Here is a 15,830-nt window from a genome sequence, read left to right on the forward strand (position 1 = left end):
ATAACCTCAGAAAGCAGGACAGTCTGGCTAACAGTGATAAGGGCCTCTCCCATCCCTGCCTGGGTCTCCTTACAAAACAAAAAGGAACACTTCTCAAAAAGGTATAATGGAGATTTTACATGTGAGGAACTTAAGCCAAGAAGATTAAAAGACAAAACTAAAACTAACAATTCTCATAATAGTCCAAAATTCTGTGTTATTCCCTCTTTAGTACTAATCCCACAAATGCTAATAAAATTACTAACTCCTAGTTCACCCTCCAGGTTGTCTGGTGATAATCAAATAAGGAATCAAATGTTAATGATAAACCTTAGACACAGAAATGACAAATTTTGTATAAGTGGGCTGAATACCAATCAGGATATTCTTCCATTGCTACTTCGTACCTTTTAAGTTCTTACAGTAGCCAGATTTACCAGAGATTTCTTGAGGAAAATACTTTCATAAACACTACATACATGCTTACAATTCATCTATCAGTTTTTGTTAAGCACAGGGAAGACTAAGGGAAAAAGAACATAAAATACCTTCATATCTTAAAAGATTTATTTTTCCAGCAACTGGGGAAAAATAAGAGGATTTTTCCACATTAGTGAAAATATAAATCATCCCTATAAAATACCAAAAATGTTTACTTTACCCTTTGATGGGGAAAGGTTGTGAAATAGGCACTTCCCTAGGTTATTTATTAGAGTAGAGGGAAACTATCTAACCTCCCCATCATCCCCCATGGGCCATGCCATGGCCATCAGTGTAATATGCTGTCAGAGAGGCATCTGAAGAGCTACGTCCCGTCAGGTTGCTCCGTTTCTTCAAACAGAATCATCTTTCTGCTCCGGCCAAATCAGTTCCAGGAGAAAAATTCAACAGTAAGGGAGCAGTAAGGAAGAACTAGCTTTTATCATCTCTATGAGCTCATCTTTAGTCTTGGGTCTCAACTTAAAATGAGGGTGTCACATTCATCATCGTGTTGTTATTATTTACCAAATGCAAACCACCTAGCAGATAGAAGGTGGGATCAATACATATTAATTCTCTTGTTTCCTTCCTTTTCTTTTTCTAGACACACCACTCAGCTTGTGGGATCTTATTTCCCCAACCACGGACTGAACACAGGCCACTGCAGTGAAAGTACCTAGTCCTAACCAATGGACAACCAGGGGATTCCTTCCTTTAAAAAACAAAACAAAACAAAACAACAACATTCCAGCCACTTCTAGGTGATGCCCCACCCAAACCATCCAACTCCTATTCCACAAAAGAAATGAGTAACAGGATTGTAGGTTAAGAGATATATTTGGAATGCCTTTCCTCAAAATACATCATCAAATTACTTAATAACACTTAAATTTCTTGAATGTAAAGTGCCATATCTTATATGATGTTTGGTAAATCTCTAATGCTCAAAATTCTGCAAGCCAGGCTTCAACAATACATGAACCGTGAACTTCCAGATGTTCAAGCTGGTTTTTAAAAAGGCAGAGGAACAAGAGATCAAATCGCCAACATCCCCTGGATGATCGAAAAAGCAAGAGAGTTCCAGAAAAACATCTATTTCTGCTTTATTGACTATGCCAAAGCCTTTGACTGTGTGGATCACAATAAACTGTGGAAAATTCTGAAAGAGATGGGAATACCAGACCACCTGACCTGCCTCTTGAGAAACCTGTATGCAGGTCAGGAAGCAACAGTTAGAACTGGACATGCAACAACAGACTGGTTCCAAATAGGAAAAGGAGTACGTCAAGGCTGCATATTGTCACCCTGCTTATTTAACTTATACTCAGAGTACATCATGAGAAACGCTGGGCTGGAAGAAGCACAAGCTGGAATCAAGATTGCCAGGAGAAATATCAATAACCTCAGATATGCAGATGACACCACCTTTATGGCAGAAAGTGAAGAGGAACTAAAAAGCCTCTTGATGAAAGTGAAAGAGGAGAGTGACAAAGTTGGCTGCAAGCTCAACATTCAGAAAACGAAGATCATGGCATCCGGTCCCATCACTTCATGGGAAATAGATGGGGAAACAGTGGAAACAATGTCAGACTTTATTTTTTTGGGCTCCAAAATCACTACAGATGGTGACTGCAGCCATGAAATTAAAAGACGCTTACTCCTTGGAAGGAAAGTTATGTCCAACTTAGCATATTCAAAAGCAGAGACATTACTTTGCCAACAAAGGTCTGTCTAGTCAAGGCTATGGTTTTTCCTGTGGTCATGTATGGATGTGAGAGTTGGATTGTGAAGAAAGCTGAGCATTGAAGAATTGATGTTTTTGAACTGTGGTGTTGGAGAAGACTCTTGAGAGTCCCTTGCACTGCAAGGAGATCCAACCAGTCCATCCTAAAGGAGATCAGTCCTGGGTGTTATTTGGAAGGAATGATGCTAAAGCTGAAACTCCAGTACTTTGGCCACCTCATGTGAAGAGTTGACTCATTGGAAAAGACCCTGATGCTGGGAGGGATTGGGGGCAGGAGGAGAAGGGGACGACAGAGGATGAGATGGCTGGATGGCATCACCGACTTGATGGACATGAATTTGAGTGAACTCCGGGAGTTGGTGATGGACAGGGAGGCCTGGTGTGCTGTGATTCGTGGGATCACAGAGTCGGACACGACTGAGCGACTGAACTGAACTGAAAGTATGCAGATGTTCAACTTTATTGGATAATGACTGTTTCTGTTATTGCTACCTAACAAGCCACCTCAGACCAAATGGCATGAAACAGTGTTTATCTTATTCTTGTAGATTCTCTGGATCAGAATTCAGAATACAGTTGGAATGGCCTGTTTCTGATACGTGATGTGTGGGGCTTCAGTTTGACAAGACACAAGGCTGGGGGCCAAAATACCTGGGACTAGAGAATCATTTCCAAGATGGTTCCTTCACTCACGTGTGGCATCCTGTTAGGGATGCCTCGGTGGCTTTGGTCTCTTTAGTGTGACAGCCTCAGGGGGGTCAGACCTCTTACATGGTGTATCTTTGTTTCACAAACAAAGGTGGAAGCTTCCTGTTCATTTAAAACTGTCCTGGGAAGTCACCTAGCATCACTTCCATCATATTCTATTGCCTGAAGTGGTCACAAACCCTCTCAGGTTCAGAGGGAAGAGACAGAACCCCATCTTTTAATGGGAGGAGTGTCAAAGAATTTGCAACTGTATTTTAAAACCACCATAACAGTTTATTCCAGAGCTAGATGTACCAGTTTATAGTTTTTAAAAATGTAATTTTAAATATTATTACAGATTACTACTGATTGTTTTGCTGCTTAAAAAACATTTCAAGCACTCTAGAAGCTGTGTGCCTGCCTGTGTGCTCAGTCACATCCGACTATGCGATCCCATGAAATGCAGCCCGCCAGGCTCCTGTGTCCATGGGACACAGATGAAACTCCAATACTTCGGCCACCTCATGCAAAGAGTTGACTCATTGGAAAAGACCCTGATGCTGGGAGGGATTAGGGACAGGAGGAGAAGGGGACGACAGAGGATGAGAGGGCTGGATTGCATCACTGACTCAATGGATATGAGTTTGGGTAAAGTCCGGGAGTTGGTGATGGACAGGGAGACCTGGCGTGCTGCGATTCACGGGGTAGCAAAGAGTCAGACAAGAGTCGGACACAACTGAGCAACTGAACTGAAATCTCTTTTCATCAATGAAATCCAAAGGACATTTTGTTCATGCCCAGGCTGTGGGTAAACAGCCTAGATTAATACAGTCGGCCCTCTTTAACTGTGGGTTTACCACCTAAGGTTGGTTGAATCTGCAGGTACGAAGGGCTGACTGTACTAGGTCATTTTATATAAGGGACCTGAGCACCCTTGAGATTTTGGTATCTGCAGGGCTCCTGGAATCAACCCCCTGGGGACACTGAAGGACAACTGTATCCTGATTTCTTATCAGCTATGTGACATTAAGCAAGTTACTTAAACTTTTCATTCTTCAGTATGAGTCTGTAAAACTAAGATAATATCACAGAGAACTAAATACATTAATGCATGTAAAGAACTTCTAACATTACCTACCTCAAAGCATTCCACAAGTGTAGGTTATTATTTTTTTCCCTATCAGTATGTCTCAAACTATGCTGTCTGATTAGGCAAAGTTGGTTTAAAAAGTTTTCCAGCTCAACTGAATCACTTCAGTCAAAATCTTCCTGGGGTCTGGGTTTCAGATTAGTACCAAATACAAATACAAATGTAAAATACAAATATAAAATCAAACCGTTGGGCAGACTACCCTGGTGGTCCAGTGGTTAAGACTCTGAGCTTCCAATGCAGGGAGTGCGGGTTCAATCCCTGGTCAGGGAACTAGTATCCCACATGTCTCAAGGCATGACTGAAAATATATTTTTAAAAAATTATTCCTACAGGGACTTCCTTGAAAGTCCAGTGGTTAAGACTCTACATGCTCTCATTACAGGAGGTACAGGTTCAATCCCTGGTCGAGGAGTTAAAATCCAGCAGGCCACACAGAGAGGCCAAAAAATAAAAATTAAAATTAAATCAAATAGGTTAAAGGTACCACAAAGCCTTAATGAGAATCAAAATTATTAAGATTTACTCTTTGTATTTGTTATATACTGAATCCCTTGGTTCAAACAGCGTAATTTTTCCAGATACAAAATTGAAAACAGGAAAAAGACAATGAACTGGAGTCATAAAAGGAGATGACCTTAGGCATGGATTTCTGCCTAGCCTGGAAAATATTGAAGTCCCTCGGTATGCCAGGACAACTGGTTCCAGACTCTTCTCCCCACCCCTTACCAAAATCTTCAGATGCTCAAGTCTGCAGATATAAAATGGGGTAGTATTTGTATATAACCTATGTACATCGTTCTGTACACTTTAAATCATCGCTGCTGCTGCTGCTGCTGCTAAGTCGCTTCAGTCGTGTCCGACTCTGTGCGACCCCATAGATGGCAGCCCACCAGGCTCCCCTGTCCCTGGGATTCTCCAGGCAAGAACACTGGAGTGGGTTGCCATTTCCTTCTCCAATGCATGAAAGGAAAAAGTCAAAGTGAAGTCGCTCAGTCGTGTCGGACTCTTAGCGACCCCATGGACTGCAGCCTACCAGGCTCCTCCATCCATGGGATTTTCCAGGCAAGAGTACTGGAGTGGGGTGCTATTGCCTTCTCCGTTAAATCATCTCTAGATTACTTAAAATACCTAAGACAATGTTAATGCTATATAAAAAGTTGCCAGAGAACTGCAAATTAAAATTCTGCTTTTTTAAATTTCTGGAATTTTCCCCCACAAATGTCTTCAGTTGGTTGAACCCACCAATGTGGAACCTGCAGATCCAGAGGGCTGACTGTAACTTAATCCATGTTGGTCTTTGCTCAGGGAGAGGATAGAGAAACTAATTAAAGTACTATTCATTTGAAATATAACGTGACTCCAAGCTTTTTCTCCTCTAGTAAAACAATTTTACCTAACTGATGGAATTTAACAAGGTGCTCTGCAAATGACACTGAAACCTCTGGGAATGCCCAAGAGCCAAATATGTTTAAATAAAAATTAGTAAAGGTGTACTGCCATTTAGTAACATCTCCCATCTGTTCCTTCTCCATTCCAACAGTTCCATCCAATCCAGTTACACCTGTCAAAAATCTAGGAATCACCCATAATTACTTTCGTGCTCTCTCAACATCCATTCACTGCATCCAGTCAATCACAAGTCCTAGTCACCCTACCTCCAAATTACACAGTGCTCTCATTCTTCCCTCCAAAGGCTGAGTCCCCATTGTCTCACCGAGCTTACCACAACGGTCTAAGTATTTCCCAAAGTCCACATCCACTCTCCTCTTACAAACAGTAAGAAAGAATCTTAAAAAAAAAAAAAAAAAAAATATCCAGTGATAAACTGTCAACGGTGTCACAAGAGAATTTTAAACCAGAGATCACCTACAAGCCTATCCGTATGACTAAGTCTCTAGCAACCTCTCTGGTCTCATTTCTCATTACTCTCCTCACACTTTGCACTGTTTTCAAAAGTATCAAGCACCCCCTATTCCCAAAGCTTTAGCACAGTCTGTTTTCTCTGTTACACATCTCCTCTCTTGTTCACCACCAATTCCTTCTCATCATTCAGGTCTCAAGTTACATGCAACTTGACTTCAAGATACATGCTAGGACATCCCCACCCATCTTAATTAGATGTTCCTAATATGCACCATCTCAGCACTCCAAACTTTGCTTCTATGGCACCCACAACCACTATAAATATACCATTAACTATATGATCACTTGCTTAAATATTTAATTAATCACTCTTTCTAGCCAGTTTACCCACGAGGACAGGGCAGCGATTGTGTTTCTCTTACTCACCTATATAATCCCTAGGACCTCAGGACAGAGTAGGCCTTCAGTACCTCTAATAAACAAATTAATCAATTCCCAAAGTCTCCAAGGTAAGGCTTCAAGGCCTCTCTGCATAGCTCAGTCCCTCCTCCTCTATTTATACAGGACTGCTTAGAAGGCCATTTCCTAATTTTTAACAGTTGCTGGAACTTATAAGGAATACAGAAACCTTCATTTTTAAGACCCTAGTAAAGAACTTGGATCTTCATGAGCTATAAGGGTTATTCTACAAGTCGTGTTCTCATAGTCACCGAAGCTTGAAACTTCAATTATCTATGATGATCCCTCCCTGTTTTACCCATACAGCCTGTTATTAATCCCATTAAATCCATTTCTGCACCATCCTCTGGAATCTTCTCTTTTCCTTTTTACACTACAATTATTACACTCAATCTGTATTACTAGATCTCTAAAATGTCTCCACTCTAGCCACCAAAAAGCCATTCAGCCTCTGATTATGCCATGCCTTCCTCCTGTACTGACCTACCTCATTAGGCCATAACCAAAAGACAACCTTCTATCAAAATCCTAGCCAACCTTCAAGGCTCATTTCTACTATCCTTTCTTTCCAGTTCCATCAACCAGTTGTGATCTCTTCCTATTTCATTTCTATCATCCAACATTTACTACGTATTAGTACATGCCAGGCCGGAGAAGGCAATGGCAAACCACTCCAGTACTCTTGCCTGGAAAATCCCATGGACGGAGGAGCCTGGTAGGCTGCAGTCCATGGGGTCGAGAAGAGTCGGACACGACTGAGAGACTTCACTTTCTCGCACTGGAGAAGGACATGGCAACCCACTCCAGTGTTCTTGCCTGGAGAATCCCAGGGACGGGGGAGCCTGGTGGGCTGCCGTCTATGGGGTCGCAGAGTCGGACACGACTGAAGCGACTTAGCAGCAGCAGCAGTACATGCCAGGCACTGTTCTAAGTATTCATCTTCATCTCCCATGTCTCCAATACACATCAAAATTATATACTTTTTGTGCACAGAAATTCAGTTTATTTACCTACGACATCTGATGTCTTACATGTTTGTTCATAAGTACCTACATATGACCACTTTAAAAGAAAATAGTTGATCCTTAAACAACACAGGTTTAAACTGTGCACATTCACTTAGATGCAGATTTTTTTCAACAGTTACTATGATCTGTGGTTGGCTGAATCCAGATACAGAGGAAGAGGCTGGGCATCACTAACCCCAGTGTTGTTCAAGGGTCAAATGTACATCACTCAATTTTACAGAATGAAAATACCAATCCGAAGGCAACAGGAAATATCTGGAGCATCTAGATCTGCAGCAAATAAGGAGACCCCAGATTCTTGCTGCCTAACTTCCTGCCTTCAGAATCACACAAGAAGCACTAAGAATAATTCTCACTACCTACGTAACTTCTCAGAAAAAAAGGGGGCAGGGGGAGAAGAAGGAGAAAACACACAAGTTCCTATTTCAGCCACTGGATGTCATATGCATGCTAGCAGAAAAACCTGGGGCATTCAATCAGTGATTAGATTAGAACAAGGTGTTTGGCAAGTCAAAGTTCACTTGGTTCCAAAGTAACTTCTCTAAGAACATAATAGACTTATTTCCACATATGTATCACACCCAGTAAGATATACAATAACCATTTTAATGGATTATGGGGTGGTAAGGGCTGGGGGGACATAAGGTAAAAGAGTCAAAGCTCTACGTCAAAGTCAAGAAAGCCATTTTGTTTCAAGGTACTCCAGTGACTCACAAGGAACTTTGCCTCAGATTCCCCAAAAGCAAAAGATGATGATGAGAAAAGCTCCATTGATGTTAAAGATAGAGTTGTCACAATTCAGAGCAGTTTAAGCCTTGGAGATCAATTTTCTCATTTTTATTAGGAAAGTGGTAACAAAGCTAGTCTACGGTAAAGAAGGGTTAGATGTTAGGCTTCCAGCTAATAGATCTCTCACTCCCATCACTCTGTGAGAGGAGAAGGAACATGAAAATAAGAACAAATCAAGTTGACTGCCATCCTTGGCAACATCATTTGTGCATACTTAACAAATTCAAGCAGGAACTACAACACAAAGCATTCCATAGTACTTAAAAAGCAAAACCTATGAACATGCTAGTAATTTATGATACCGTGAAGTCTTCATAAACTCCAAAAGGATGAAATTCCTCAGAAATAGAGCAAAGTCACCACAATCAAGACAATCCAAAATTCAAATAACTTAGTTCACTGAACTGAACATCTAGTTTACTTTTACGCAACTCTGATCAGAACAGACTTCAGGAAGCTATCACACAAATGAAATAAAGTTTAGAATAAATTAAACAAACAAACAAAAAACCCATGAAAATAAAACAAGAACAGGGAGAACAAAATGAAGCCAAGAATGAGGCTTAAAAAAAAAAGGTACAACAGTAAGAACCCACAAGCTGCTGATCTAAAAACACATTTAATATCTGGAAAAAATTTTTTTCTTCACAAGTACTTACTACAAAAGTTTGTAAGTACAAGGGTAAGAAAATGAAAACTAAATTGAGCAAAATTGAGTATGGGTCCAGGAATTCAGAACAAAATAGCAGTACGAAACTTAGATATGAAAAGGAGAAATACAAAGAAAAACCCAAGTGCAGAAGAGTGTGGGAGCACAAGCGCATGCTCAGCAGTTCTATGATAAACACATGAGGCGACTAAACGCTTTTATTCCTACTTCCACAATTAAGAACCAAACACTGAGGTATTTATTGAAACATACAGCTTCCTTTCTAGTCCCTCATTCAAGATGATGATGCTTTTAAAAAGAATGAAATAATGCCATTTGCAGCAATGTGGACAGACCTAGAGATTATTCATATTAAGTGAAGTCAGATGAGAAAGACAAATACCATATATCATTTATTTGTGGGATCTTAAAATATGAAATTTATTTACGAAACAACTCAACTGTGTAGAAAACAAACTTATGATTCCAAAGGGAGAGGGATAAATTACGAGTCTGCAATTAGCAGATACAAATACTACATATAAAATAGATTAAAAAAAAAAAAAAAGTCCTACTGTTGTATAGCACAAGGAACTAGATTCAATATCCTATAATCATCCATAATGGAAAATATATGGAAAAAAAACACCCATATGTATAATGAATAACGTTATGTATAATGGAATATGTACGTACAATGAAATCATTTTGGTGTATACTAGAAATTAACACATTATAAATCAAAGAATTTATACTTCAATAAAAAGAATTTAAGATGATGTTTCAATTCCTGCTCATTCCACAGTGATGTTACTAAACAATAATATAGGTCAAACCCAACGTAGTGCAGAATTTCCAAAGAAGTAGGTACATGTACCAAGACAGGAAGATATATACATAAAACATTTTCAGATGATCTTCTAAAAAGCTTAAAACAAAAAGGTGGAACAATTTTAAACTAAACATAAAATCAGTTAACCAGAAAAAATTAAATCAAGGAAAAAGAAAATACTTTCTCTTCTGCTGTGTCATCCAGCTATATTAGAATTCACTAATTGTAAAAACAAAACAGAACAAAACAATGATAAACATGTAATTCTTGACAATATATAAAACCAATCATTCTGCTACTGGACAGCATGTGCCTAGGACTTACAATGAATTACAGATTTTTTCTCTTTTATTAAAAAGTTAGGAGAAACACAAATGAATTCTTGGTGAAAGCTTGTAATTTTCAGAGAATCATCATCCACTTGTAATTTAAGCAACATCACTTAAAAACAATTCAAATCTTCTCTACTAAATATTTTCATTATGGCCACCAGACTAAATCTAGGGACTTTATCTCTGACAGTACTTCAACAAGGGAGTGAAATACTAGACAGGCTGTTCAAAGAGGTAAAAAGTTGAAATTCACCAGCTGGGTCAAGCCCCTGAAGACTTAACTAACTTCTTTTTTTATTTTTTTTTTTAACTAACTTCTTATTCTACGACTCAAGAATTATAAATGCAGTTATGAGATTTGGGAGGGACTTTAAATCACAAAGAAAAGGTTTCTCTGCATCCAAAGAACTTCTTTCTCTTTTTTAATCACAGCGCTGTCTCCACTTTCACTGGCCAGTGGTTGAAAACCCTTAAAATACTCAGGTGGTCAACAAAGACCCTGGCTAAATACCAACCTTGGGAGTCAATCTGGTGACCTTGCTTAAAACAATAAGTTAAAAGTATTTGCACTTTATTGGTGGCTTTAATTTAAATTCATATATATCATAATTTGCAAAAAGCATATTTACTTGACAGTACTTTCAGCGCCCAAATCGTCCTTACTTTAATACGATCTGAAGCATGGAAATTCAACTTTTAAAAGCATTATTAAACTGATCCCAAGAGGTTTCCTAAAATAATCCCTTTGCTGTCTTTTTAATTTACATCCTTCCAATCAACAAACCACTGTGAGAAGAATGCCCAAACCTAAGCAGGTGGACTAAGAGGTCTTTTGAAGTCAACAGACTACTACATGATGTAAAAAAAGTTCTCTCATAGGCATTCTGGTTTCACTGGGTTGGAATGTTACCCACAACATTACCAAAACTAAGAAATGTTGCCAATACAATGTCTCTCGAAAACATTCTTATAGATTCTAGATGTTTTTCTTCAAATACACAAGATAAGTGCAGGAAACTTTAAAGGCTTCAACTACTCTATCTTTACACAAAATCACTCAAACAGAATATTCAACTGTTGACAAGGTTTCTTAAAACTGCAGTTTATGTAGCAAAGTCAGTGGGAGTAATGCCACAAATATTGGCAAGCTGACTGAAGCTACTAATCCATTTAAGGAAAGGGAACTATGTTACAGCAATGCTCTGAAATGTATTTGCTTTAGACCTGAATATAGAAGTGGACTCTTGAGCACACTAAGCTTACAAGTGATAATGGCACTTGGTCTACAAGGGAAAAAATCCAGCACGATTATCCAGATTTTTTTCACTCAAAACAGAAACATAAACCCAAATTTCATACTCAGATACAGTATTATCCATGTTTATAACAAACTGGAGGGAAAAAAAAGGAAATCTACTTATGCTTAGAAGCATAGCTGTCTCAATAAAGTCTCCAGTGAAAATCTTAAGTCACCTTTTTATTACAGACAAGGGACAGTCAACTATTCCAACACAGCCACCTACTCCAGTCTTCTCTAGCAATCCAAACTTCACAACATTCCCACCCAAAGAGGATCTACTAGTTAACTCTTCTCCCCTCTTTTCCAACTACTCTTGTTTCCCTCTCTCATGAAGTCTAGATAAATGCAGATCTATGTTTAAGGAGATATACTGTACTTTCTTATCTTAGAACTAAATGTAGGACCAGGAGATAAACCATGTATGTCTCTACCAGGTCCATGTAAAGTGCCACAAAGAGCTTATGGAGAATTTTCCTCAACCCAACACATTTTGAAAATCCAGTAAGAATTTATCCCAAATATGTCAATACATTTAACTTAGCTGAAAGAAAATAAAACCCAAACCTATAAAGGTTTCTTTTACGAAGAGAATCAGGTTGTGACAGAATATCATGCTTGGAGACAACCTAGAAAATACTCTGAAGCACTTCCTGATTATAAGTCCTTATTTTTTTTATAAGGAAATCTCAAATGTCAAAACTGAAAACCAGGTACATTCTCTGCTAAAAGCTCAATTAAAAGCAACCATAAATTCCAGAGAACTTAACTAGGTCAACTAAACTTTTGCCCCACTTACTAGAAACAATCTGAAGCCAAGCCTCAGAAACTTACAAAACATCCTACATATGGTTTCAAAAGAAATCTAATTGTTCACTATGAAAGAATGGGTAGTTTTACAAACTAGAAGTCTTCTAGTTTTCTCTTAATAAGATTTCCATGGGAAATTAGCAGCTTTTACCCTACAGCAACACAAAACCAAAAATACCTTCCATTTCTTCACTAGCAGGTATATATGCACCCCCCCACCCCCACCTAAAATTAGGAAAAAGACAAAACAGTTTGTAGGCACCCATCATACCAAGAAGCCCTGTCTTCCCATGATGGGAATTCACCAAGTCTTTCTCCATAATGAAAACGACATTATGCGTGGTTCTACTCACAGGGGTACGTGGCGCTGCTCAGGGTCAGCTCTGGCCAGTTCTTCCTCTTCGATATCAGACTCTCCTCCTGAACTACTGTCTGTGATGTCGGAATCAAATGCTTGTTCACTGCACCTCAAGTTAGCTATACCACTGGCTGTAAATCTCTCCAATTCTTCTGAAATTGAGTCACTTTTCAGGAAGTTGCTAAGTCCCTCTGAAGCAGCGGTCTCACTGGCAGCTTTTCTCAATGCAGCTTCGGCCTTTCGAGTCAGCATCAACTGGCTCCGGGGCCTCAAGGATTCCAAGTTTGGCAGCTTGCTTAAAGTTTTCTCTAAAAATCCACCCAGCTGATGCTGTATGTGCCTCTCCACCTGCTTGGCTTGCACAACCTGTAAGCGCTTCTGTAACCTGCGGGCCCGGCTCTCAATGTCAGCCTGCCGCCGCAGTAAAGCTGTTATCCTGGTGTCAGAATCTAAAGCACTGAAAAGGATGGAAGACAGGGGAGGCTTTTTACCCTCTAACTTGACACCCCCCACGTTAGAACTGGTGTCTGTGTCAGGTGATAACCTACTGCTTCCTTGAAGTGCCGGCTGTTCCATGGAATTTACAGAAGATTTGTTTGCAGTGCTATTATTGCTAAATACAGTTGTATGTTCTACATCAAGGCTTCTATGTGGAAGAGTGCAATTGGTCATACCCCCTTTCAAGTCCCCAGACTCAGATGCCACCACTTCACCCCCCTGAAGAGAAGATGAAGTGAGAGCCCGTTTTCCCCCATTAAGGGGACTGGAATTGTCATGATCAGAATGTGTTGAACTTTTAGTCAATTTCTTCGCCAATCCATTTACAGGTGCTTGTGGCAGAGCTGTCTGACCACTTGTATTCATGGTTCTAAGATTTTCTAAGGAAAACTCCAAAACTGGCTGTCTTCCCAACAGCTCAGCTCGGAGTTCATAGGACTGAGATAAGAGAGGGTGAGATTTGAGTACTGTCTGCTTGCTGAAGACACCGTGCAACTTCAGTGATTCCTTTGAGGGAACAGATGTTACATCGGAGCAGAGATAAGATGCCACCAGTGGTTGCAGCTTTCCCAAATCTTCCTTGGTAGGATTATTTCGGAAGTCTAGACTGGGATCCTCTGCAGCAATGGCTTTTCTTTTGGTTCCGTTGGCAGCAATAAGGATGTTGGCGTTGCCGTTATTCTCGGCACTGCCAGGGGACAAAGTGGAGGATGGGGGAGCCAGTTTGAACCGGATATGGTGTGTTTCAGCTGCTGCGTCAGTGAGAGCGGGCGCCATCGCAGCCATTCAGCACAGAGAGACAGGAAGTCCAGCCTCTCCCGGTGCCGAGGCCAGCTCCACAGCCCCTTACCGCCTCCCCAGAGAACAGACTAGAAGAGAAAGAAGAAAAGAAAGTTAGAAATACAAACACATTAGAAAACAACACACATGTTTTTAATACAAACATCATGGAGGCTGTTAACCAAACTCTGTCTTCAAGAGAACACTCAAACCAAAAGGGGAGGGTGTTGGGGCGGGGCCACAACTCTACAAAAGAAAAGAATTCCATCCTTCCTTTTGGTCATTTGTTACCATACATTGAAAGTAGTCACAGACTGTTAAAATCAAATCATCTGCATTTAAAAGAAAAACAGCTTTAAAACTTCTTGAAATTGGTGAATTTAAAGCAAATGTATCAAACTAAACACCAGGAATCAAACAGAAAAGAATTAGTAAGAACTCCTCATTCCCTACCCAAAGTCTGTATGCCAAATGTCTGTACATTTCTGGCCAAAGGATCCAATGTTTGTCAGCTTCCCACTTCTCTGTAAGATAGATCATACTAAAAGTTTTACTGTATCACACCTGTAATGCCAGCTTATTTCATCAGTTTTCTTTTTTTTCCACTGTTCTCAGTATGGCCCACCTCTCAAATTAATTGCCCAATCAATGTGTCTCTTTTCTTCACAACTTCTTGAAAGAATAGTTATAAATAGCTGCCTCTGCCCTTCTCACTCTTCTGTAATCTGCCTTCTACTCCTACGGCTCTGGCAAAGGTCACAAGCAATCTCATTATCAAATCCCATGCTCAAGTCTCAGTCCCCATTCTATCTGACTTCTCTGAAGCATGAGGTAGTGCTGACCACCCCACTCTTCTGGAAATTCTTCTTTCCCGACGTCCTTGACAGCAAGGTCCCTTCTGCCCTCTTCTCTCTCAACTCACTTCCTTGGCAACAATCTTGATAGCAATGTGTAAGTCCTCTGGTCGCTCAGAAAAACACCTTCAGCTGCACTAATCAACATCCTCACCTCTATGTACCTCAAGCCCCCTGAAGCTCAAAACTGGATTTCTTTTTACTTCTCACCCAGTTTCATCATCTCAGGAAATTGCTTTCACCGAGTAACCCCAGCTAAAAACCTCAGCAGTGTGCCTCTTCTTCATCCCTTTTGATTTGTCTGGTCTGAGAGTAAAAGGAAACCTATGTAAAGAACTAAGCCAGCAGGTACTATAGTGTGGCCTACAAACTTCTTGAGAGCTCAAAGACCATTTCAGAGGTCCACAAGATCAAACTTTTCATAATAATATTAAACATTATTTGCCTTTTTCCACAGTGTTGACGTTTGCGATAAGGATGCCAAGACAAGTCTGAGCAAAACTGCTGGTACCTTAGCAAAAATCAAAGCAGAGGTACCTAAATGTACTAAGAGCCTCTGGTCACTGTATTCTTTACTCATTTAGTTAAAAAAATAAAACTTTTTTTAAAGGGTTATTATAATGAACTTTGATATCCTTGATGAAATACAGAAATTAGGAACTTTATTAAATCTCCACTCAAGTCTTCAGTGCATGTGTATACGTGTATCTAAATATTCTGTGCAATGGAAGGGAAAGTACACATAGAGCACTTCTACTGCTTTAAGAAAACTGAGTTACAAGTTGAACTAGAAGCTTCTTCCATGTAACACTATTTTTACTTGGCAGAACAACTGACGAACTACGATTATACAGACTTGAATATTGAGCAGACATTTTCTTGCAAATGAACAAAGTGAACCTGTCACTCCAAGGAAACCCAATATGAGGTTTGTTGCTAATGATAAAATCTGAGTTATTATGCAAAAATAAGTATTTTGAAAATGTGTATCCACCACCATAAACTTGGAACATTTCCCCAATACTTAGTCATTTCTGATTAAACAGACTACTGCTGATTATTAGTGAACGAGAACTGGATACCACATAATGAAATGTGTCAACCTTTGGAAGAGCTGCATAACTCTGTTAGTGATCAAATGACCAATGCTCCTTAGAAACTCGTGCATGGGTGAAAGTAAGTGTTAAGACAGACCAAATGGATTAATCTGACAGAGTATGAAAAGCTCACTGATACGG

At 39.7% G+C, this 15,830-nt stretch overlaps 1 protein-coding gene across 5 annotated transcripts in view; it reads right to left on the minus strand.

Annotated features, from left to right (window-relative positions):
- The window catches only part of KANSL1 (KAT8 regulatory NSL complex subunit 1), a 174,057-nt gene that overhangs the window by 116,156 nt on the left and 42,071 nt on the right, over positions 1 to 15,830 (minus strand). For all 5 annotated transcript variants that reach the window (XM_061392207.1, XM_061392208.1, XM_061392203.1 and 2 more), the window contains one exon: positions 12,456 to 13,827. In XM_061392207.1, the coding sequence (XP_061248191.1) occupies positions 12,456 to 13,744 (1,289 nt within the window). In that variant the 5' untranslated portion in view covers positions 13,745 to 13,827. The remainder of the gene's footprint in view (positions 1 to 12,455; positions 13,828 to 15,830) is intronic.

The sequence above is a fragment of the Bos javanicus genome, chromosome 19 (assembly GCF_032452875.1).
Source record: "Bos javanicus breed banteng chromosome 19, ARS-OSU_banteng_1.0, whole genome shotgun sequence".
Classification (NCBI taxonomy): Eukaryota; Metazoa; Chordata; class Mammalia; order Artiodactyla; family Bovidae; genus Bos; species Bos javanicus.